Here is a 9110-nt window from a genome sequence, read left to right as displayed (position 1 = left end):
ACCAGGGGCTGCACCTAGGGATTGGGCGTGCCCTCTGCCACCCGGGAGCAGGCCTAAGCCAGCAGGTCGTTATCTCCTGAGGGGTCCCAGACTGCGAGAGGGCACAGGCCCTGAGTGCACTAATTTTTGTGCACCGGGCCTCTAGTAAGTCTTATAAAACCACTTGACTCTTTACTTTGAACACTGTGCATATATAACTTTGATAGTAACTTTCATTAAAATAAATCTATAAATGCATACAATTCTGACTATAAATAGGAAAGAAGAGCTGGGAAAGACTGGAATTCAGAGTATAGGTAGAAGTATTAGAGAGAATATAATTTAAAAGATATAGGAAGGCCCTAGCCAGCTTGGCTCAGTGGATAGAGCGTCAGCCTGAGGACTGAGGGGTCCCGGGTTCAATTCCAGCCAAGGGCACATGCCTGGGTTGGCCCCCCCCCGGGGGGGGGGGGGGGTGCAGGAGGCAGCCAATCAATGATTCCCTCTCTTCATTGAAGTTTCTAACTCTCTCTCCTTCTCTCTTCCTCTCTGAAATCAATAAAGAAATATATTTTAAAAAATAAAAAATAAAAGATATAGGAAAAAACCCAAGGTGTAGGTGAGGTTTCAGGGCAGTTCATGCTAAAGAGATTTCAGTTCTCTTCTGGAACCAGGGAAGCCTGCTCATGACCCCTTGTACTGAAACCTTACAACAGCCTGCCCTACCCAGTTCCCCATCACTCACCTGTATATTGACCATCTGACATCTCTCTCTCCACTATCCAAGGTTCCTTCCCTTGCTCCAATAAGGAGATCATGTTGGGCTTGGAAATGGAGAGTCCTGTTTACAGAAAAAAATGAAAGTGAGAGAGGCAGATAGAATATTCTATAGCTGTTCCAGGACTCACATCTCTTGGCCATTAGGCAAGAAAGGACATTAGATGAAGGGCTAGAGAATAGAGGATGAAGAATATGAAACTTCTTCCATAGCAGTGGTTCTCAAAGTGCTAGAGCAAAAGAACCATCACCTGGTAACATCAGAAATACATATTCCCAGTCCCTAACCCAGACTTATTGAATCAGAAAACATAACAGTTCTCAAACTTTCATGGGCATTGGAATCATTTGGAGGGCTCATAAAAACCCAGACAACTGGGCTATTCCCAGAATTTCTGATTCCACAGTCTAGAATGAGACCCCATAATTTGCAATTTAACATATTCCCATGGCACACTGATACTGCTATTCCAAACCATTATTCTACAGCAAAGGGTATTATCATTTCTAACTCTAAAAAATACTTCAAATCATTTCCTGAGAATAGAAGTAGAAATTCAGCTAACCACTAAATATTTCCAATGGAGGAAGCAAAAACACCCCAGAGGGAAGGTTTTGAGTTATGGGGAAGAGACATCCTTACCAAGCCATACCAAATTCCCGTAGTTCTCCAACATGACATCTCTGTATAAAGCCTTCTGAGATGGGCTCAGCCATTCCCACTCTTCTTGGGAAAAACCCAGAGCCACATCCCTAAAGGTTACCAACCCCTGAAATTAAAAAAAAAAAATCTTGTTTGTCAAGTGCTCCCATACAGTCATAGCCAAAAGAAGGAGGAGGAGGAGGAGGAGGAGGAGGAGGAGGAGAGAAGAGTTCTGCTAGAGTTCAAAGGTCTAATTGGTCCAAGGAAAATTATTATTGGGGAACAAATATATGCCCAGGTTTTTCAAATATTTTAAGAAAAAGAGGGACATATCAAAAACAGACTCACCCCTTGAAAATTATACATGTTTGTGAAAGAGAAAGGAAATATACACAGAAAAAATTAGCTTATAGCATGAAACATGAATTTATGACATGAAAGTATATGAATAAAGGCAAAGTTTTATGTTTTATGTTACCTATATAAGTATCAAGACATTCTTACAGGGAGAATTCTTTTATATTCCCCAAACTGAGATATCACCTGGCTCAAAGTAGTGAAAGAAGGTCTAGAATTTGGTTTTAACAAAAGGGTATGGTCTGAAATTTAGAATCTATATGTGAGGAGAAACTTCCATGAGTGTATCTTGAAGAAATAATGAAGCATATGTGAAGAGATTTAGATCGGAAGGTTATATTTAAAAATTTGGAAAAAACTTACATGTCCAAAAATTAGAGTTTAAGTTATACCACTGATATAACAAGCTGTATGAGTGGAAGGATACATGTTTTATAAGCTCATGTATATTCAGTGTCTATTATAAAATCTGTCACATTGTAAATACTCAAGAAATATTTGCTTCTTAGTGAAGATCCTTACGTACATCCATATGAAGGAAAAGTACTCAATACTTCAAAATGACAGTTCCATTTTGCATTGAATGGTCTCATTTTTTATTAAAAATAATGAAATATCAAATATGGCTATTCTACACAGTAAAATATAAATAAAGGTGGCTAGAGAAAAGAAAACATAGAACTACATAGTGTTACATAACTTTCATGTACACCTCTACACTTCTGCGTTGCGGAAGGCTAACCTATATTGATGACATCAAGAGACTCCTTTTTCCTACCCCATTTTCAGTTGGGTTAAAATCACATGCAAGATATGGGAGGGAGGTGATCAGGGCTCAACATTTTTTCTCCTGGCTCCCTCCTTGTAACACCACCCTGTGTGATCTCTGTCCTTCAATCAAAGGCCACAGTGGCTGTCAAGGGACCTCCCCAACTCAGATATCTCTTTCTTTGGGTTCAGGCCTAAACTCAGTAAACCCCAAGGTATAGCACTATCCTTTGTAGTTTTTCTATATACTTGTAAATAGTCCCCTTTTGAGTTTCTTACCAAAACCCTGACTGATTAACATGTTGATCCAATGTACTTCTAGGATATGACCAGAGATTCAACAAAAACACCACTAGGCAACTCTACTATACTTCCTTAATAAATTCACTCTCCCACTCCCCGACGACTATTTCATACTGTCTGTCTCTCTAACCACCACCAAGTCCTCTCATGTTCTCACTCTGAAATTCTTCATCCTCTAGCCCAGCGGTCGCCAACCTTTCGGACCTCGCAGACCACTTGGTCTGCGGACCACCGGCTGGCGACCGCTGGCCCACCGTATATGTTTACTGACCTGTATCTGTACTCATATATTCTGCCTTCCCTCTGTTACTACAGATAAAACTCTGGGCTTCCTATCTAAGACCAATCCCTCCACTTATACAAACAAGGACATTGTCTCCTTTCTCCCTTGTAAACATCATGGAGATATCAGAACCTCCCTTGTATTACCAGTATTTTCTCACTTTACTGAATTATTCCTATCAGTATACAAACTGATGCAATATTTTCCATCTACAAATAGATAAACAGATTTCTTTCCATGATCTCACTCTGGCTATTGTCCCATTTCTCTATTCTTTTTAATAACAAAAGTCTTAACTGTGGTAATATACACAATGGAATACTATGCTGTGGTAAAAAAGAAGGAATTCTTACCATTTGCAACAGCATGGATGAAACTGGAGAGCATTATGCTAAGTGAAATAAGCCAGTCAGAGAAAAAAAAATATCACATGATCTCACTCATTTGTGGAATATAATGAACAACATAAACTGATGAACAAAAACAGACCCAGAGACAGAGAAGCATCGATTAGACCATCAAACCTCAGAGGGAAGGGAAGGGAGGGTGGGGGTAAGGGGGAGAGATCAACCAAAGGACTTGTATGCATGCATATAAGCCTAACCAATGGACACAGACACCAGGGGGGTGAGGGCATGAGTGGGAGGGGGTGGGGGGCAAAGGGAGGATAAGGACACATATGTAATACCTTAATCAATAAAAAATAAATAAATAAAATTTAAAAAATAACAAAAGTCTTCCAAAGACTTGTTTGGATCAGTGATGTCCAACAGAATATAACATGAGCCACAAATGTAATTTAAACTTTTTTAGTAGCTACATTAAAAAGGTATATGCAATAAGTAATTTAGTAATATTTTTATTTAACCCAATATATCTAAAATGTTATTTCAACCTGTAATAAATATGAAAATATTAATGCTTTACATTCCTTTTTTACTGAATCTTCAAAATCTAGTATGTATTTTATACTTATATGGCACATCTCAATTTGGAGTAGTCACATGTAGCTAATGGGTACATTATTAGACATGCCTGTCCAGAGCTCATAAACATGCTCTGGGTATTTGAGTTTCCAGAATTTCCCACTCAAATGGCTTCAAGCCTACTTCCAGAGCCTGCCTGTACCTCTTATGTGTCCAAAATTCTTTTGATCTATCTCTATTCTCACTTTTTTAGCCCTCTATTCTCTTTTAAATCTATTGCAATGATGCTTTCATTCAAATCACTCCATAAAGTAGCTCTTTTAAGGCTATCAGTAGCTTCCATGTTACTAAATCCAGCAGTCAGTTCTCAGTCTTCATCTTCCTCAATCTCTCTCAGAATAATGTAACTCAGTTGATCATCACCTTGAAAATTTTCTACTCTTGACTTCCTGGACCCATACTCTTCTGGTTCTCCTTCTACATCAATCCTGCTCTCTTTTGCTGGTTCTTCCTTTTCTTGTCAGCCTCTAAATGATGAATGCCCTAAATTCAGTCCTTGACCTCTTTCCTAACTACATTTACCACAGTCCTACCCTCAAGGTAATCTCATCCTGTCCTGTGTATGGCTTTAAATACACTAATGGCTCTCAAGCTCACATCTCCAGTTCTGAACTCCAGATATATAATCAACATTCCTCTTGGATATCCAATAGGTCTCTCAAACTTAATATATACAACTCAATTCTTTTTTTTTTTTTTTTTTTTACAGAATGAGTACCTTAAAAAAAGAAATTACCATTATTGGTGCATAATTTATATCCAGTAAGATGCACACGTTTCAAGTGTATAAATTTGAGTTTTAACAACTGTATACATATGTGACTAGAGACATTTCTGTCACTCCAAAAGGGTTGCCCCTTCACCGTCAACTCCAACCCCCACTCCAAGGCAACTACCAATCTGCTTTCTGTCACTATAAATTCCATTTTCTTTTCTAGAATTTCACATAAATGGAATCAGATGGTGTGCCAGTTATCGATTTACGGCCTCACTGTTGCAAGTTGCTAAACTGCAGTTTGGCCCTTTTAATCTTTTTCCTTTGCGGACTGACGTAATTTTAATTTTTTCCAGTAGAGGGAGCCAGAGAGATGTTGCAAGAGGAAAGTGCTTTGTTTCTAACTTCCAGACATGGTTCCCCAGGGCAGGCAGCTTCCCCAGCCCAATCCCACAGAGTGCCTGCTTCTCCAGTGGCTGGCAGCCAGCACCTTCCTCAGGCACCCACCTCAGGCAGTTTCCTAGCCGAGTGCCTCTGGTGAGACACTTCTTTGTAAACTGTTTTTTCTAGTGCCCTGGAGAACTGACTTCTGGTAAGTTCCAGAGGGTGGATTCCAGCAGGTTCCACAAGTGCAGCACCATAGAGACTCCTTTGCCCTTTAGTGAGTCAAGGCCAAGGGTCTTCCCATGAGATCAGGGTCCCTGGGATGTCATCGAGTTCTCTATCTTAGATCTTAGGGTTAGCGACTGCTCCTCCTATCTGCTGTTTCTATATTCTTTAGCAGTCTCTTTATTTCTTAGTAGCCAATCCCTCTTACTCCAATCCCCTGCTATAATGCATAATGTGTATTTAGCCTTCTCTCTTCAAACTACTGTGTGGGTTTCAGGCTCCTGATTGGACCTGACAAATATAGTATATGCCTCCTGTCTTCTTTCCTTCACCGTAATGTCTGCATGATTCATCCACATTGTTGCATGTATCAGTCAGTAGTCATTCCTTTTTATTGCTGAGTAGTATTCCAATGAACAGATAAACCAATCTGTTTATCCACTCACCATGATGGACATTTGGGTTGTTTCCAGTTTGGGCAAATATGAATAAAACTGCTATAAGCATTCATGTACAAGTTTCATCACATGCTTGAGCATAACACTGAGTAAAAGAGATACCAACTGTCTCATGGAAGGATTATATGAACAAACTAGAGGCCCGATGCAGGAAATTCGTGCAAGAGTAGGCCTTCCTTCCCTCAGCTGCCGGCACCAGCTTCCCTCTGGCACCCGGGACCCAGGCTTCCCCCGCAGCCCCAGCTTCATCCAGAAGGACATCTGGTCTAATTAGCATATTACGCTCGTATTATTATAGAAGATGGTGGAGAAAGAGAAGTGGAGAGAGGACTCACTGGGCTATCTGTGACTCTCTCTGTACTCCAAAGTCCTAAAAAATGAGGTAGCATTTCTGGAAACAAAGTGAAAACCTCAACTTACCTGGGATTCACACAGTCCAACAGCCATTCTTCCTTCCTTCTTCAATTTTCTCTTTTGGAGAACAAAATCCTGAGAAGGGACAGTTAAGAAAGAAAAAATGGCAGACCATCCCTATGTTGCTGATCTTAGACTTACAAAGATAGAGCTATTGCCCATGTTGTGATCCCCACAGCCTCAGCCCTACTCACTTCCAAGATCTGAGAAAAAGGCCAAAACTGATATTAATCCCTGAAGTTATGACTAATAAGAAGAACATATAGCCTGAATTCACCAAAATCTAAAATCCATCCTATGGCTAACAAGGAAGTATGATCTGGTCATGGTTGGCCCTTAGACCTCATTTCCCCCCTTGCTCACTCTACTCTAGGCACACAGGTTTCCTTACAGTTCCTCAAACACTGTGTGCAGTCGTTCTTCAAGGCTGCTGTTGCTTTTGCTTTTCCTATCGCCTGAACATGCCTCACTCCCTCTCTTCATTCCTATCTGTGCTCAGTTGTCACCATATCAGAGGGACTTCCAGTCACTTTTTCCTTATTTTGATTTATTTTTCTTCTTAGCATTTAACACGCTCTAACATAGTACTTATTTTTTCCCTACTTACAGTTGTCTTTCCAATCAATGGTGTAGATCTAAGAGAGCGAGGATTTGTTGGGTCCACTGGTATATCTCTAGTGCTATAATAATGCAAAAATCATTATTAAGTTCTCAAAAAATATTTGGTAAGTGAATAAATCTTAGTGTGACTCCTGTAATATGTAATATGTTGTATTTATCATTAACTTATTTAATCTTCACAAAACTTCAAAGATAGTTGTTATTATCCCCATTTAACCAACAAGTGAAATTGAGGTTCAAAAAAGCTTAAATAACTAACTTGAAGTCATAAGAGTCAGACTATAGCGTGACTCAAGCACTGGTTCTCTTTTAAGAGACCACAGTGCTTGAATGGAAAATATTCAATATAAACTGAGACATCAATGCCATATATTTCTTAGAGAAGCATCTTTCGGGATGGTATATGTTACCTCTATTATTCTACAGAAATGAAGCCTGAGGCAATCATTGCCAAATTTTAACACTAAACGAATAACAAATCCACAGCCTCAAATATGTTCCTTGTACTCTCAAAGCCATCATTTCTCCATTCTGAAAACAAGAATAGTTGTGCTTGACCTAAAATTTAGGATACATGACACCCTAATTCTGGGCTACTCTGCACTAGCCAACTCAGTCTCTAACAAAGTTACTTCCTTAGTGCGATGCAGCTTGAAATTGTCCATAAAAGCCTTTGTAATCTGAGAGGAAAATCAAAGTCTTCTCACCCTCTGAGAGCCCTACGTAGTATCTGCATAAAAGAAATGTATTTTAAATTTTTATTTGCAAAAAAGTTGTGTATCCTTTGGGTAATATTTTCCAAGTTTGAGATGAGCCATCTAAAAAAAAGCTGTATTAAAGACTTGAGCATTATATAGCCCACAACCTGCTCCCAGACTCTCTACTCCTTCACTCATTGTCTATATGACCTTGGACAATTTAAGCCACTTCTCAGAAACTTTTTTTCCTTACTGTCAAGATTGCATGAGCCCAACTCTTGGCATACAGAAGTGATCCTTGTTTCCACTTAGATTCTCATACACATTTAGAAAGGAAACAAGAATATTTTTCTTTATTAACTGAGAAAGTCAGAACCAAAAATTTAGCTCACTTAGTACATCAGAAAAAGAGCTGTGGATCAACCTCTCTCAGTGCCAAACATGAAAGAGTATGACGAGGAAAATGTTAAAATCTCCAATTCCATGGCCGAAGGAGAGGAAGACTGAGCTTTCAGGTTTCGATTTCCCATTGCACAGGCAGCCAATTTGAGGATGGTCTCACTACAATGTCCTCAGACTGGGTTCTGTGATTCACAAAGGGACTGAAGGAAGAGAACCAGATTTAGTTCTTATGTTCCAGAGGTTCCTAGTCCAAGACCACCAACAATACTCTCCAATACCCTTAGAACCCAGGGCCTCTATTTTTTACTTTAGTGATTAAAAGCAAGGACTCTAGAGCAGGGATGGGCAACCCCTGGCACGCGTTCCAAACATGGCACGCCAGTAACTTTTGCTGGCACGCAAAACCCTCTCTTATAATCTTCCATTTACAATTGTGAATCTTTGTTCTCAGTGATGAATTTTGTTAAGTCTCGTAATAGGAGTAGCCTGACGGATGAAAGTAGCTCGTGCATGTCTCTGAAGGTCACAAAATATAAACCTGATGTAAAATCTCTGTCATTAGTGATGCAGCAGCAGAAGTCCCACTGATAATATCAAACGGAGTCATAAAGTTTTCTGTCGGACTATCATTGTACATATATACATTAAAAAATAAATGTATTTTTCATCATCATATACTGTGTTTTTGTCGCTCGAATGAATTTTATTATTTCTTCAAGGTTCTTCACATACGTACACCTTAAGAGATATCAAGTAGGCGTAACATGTTCTCAAAAAATTAGGGTTGGCATGCAGAAGAATTTTGAGTCAGAGATTTTGCTGGTTTTGGCACGCACTCACAAAAAGGTTGCCCACCCCTGCTCTAGAGCTAATCCCAGTTTTGTCACTTATTAACTGTGTGAACCTGGGCAAGTGATTTTAATCTTCCTGTAACTCACAATCACAAGCTGAATCACACACGCACACGAATTCTCACGCAGTCACACCCATAATGTCATACACAAACAGTCACATTAACACAAAGTTAGAGATGGTGATAACACAATTACTCTCTCTCTCTCTCTCTCACACACACACACACACACACACACACACAC

General features: G+C 39.6%; 1 protein-coding gene across 3 annotated transcripts in view; it reads right to left on the bottom strand.

Annotated features, from left to right (window-relative positions):
* The window catches only part of LOC102240592 (zinc finger protein 527), a 25909-nt gene that overhangs the window by 16035 nt on the left and 764 nt on the right, over positions 1-9110 (bottom strand). For 2 of the 3 annotated variants that reach the window (XM_014528085.1, XM_014528086.1), the window contains exons 2-4: positions 6299-6367; positions 1400-1526; positions 725-820 (exon numbers count right to left, since the gene is read on the bottom strand). In XM_014528085.1, the coding sequence (XP_014383571.1) occupies positions 725-820; positions 1400-1526; positions 6299-6325 (250 nt within the window). In that variant the 5' untranslated portion in view covers positions 6326-6367. Of the gene's footprint in view, positions 1-724; positions 821-1399; positions 1527-6298; positions 6368-6899; positions 6973-9110 lie in introns of all 3 variants that reach the window. The other variant, XM_014528087.1, reaches the window with a different exon arrangement.

This window comes from Myotis brandtii, unplaced genomic scaffold, assembly GCF_000412655.1.
Source record: "Myotis brandtii unplaced genomic scaffold, ASM41265v1 scaffold616, whole genome shotgun sequence".
NCBI classification, from domain to species: Eukaryota; Metazoa; Chordata; class Mammalia; order Chiroptera; family Vespertilionidae; genus Myotis; species Myotis brandtii.
The sequence above is the reverse complement of the archived record's forward strand: the minus strand, read 5'-3'. Positions and strand labels throughout refer to the sequence as shown.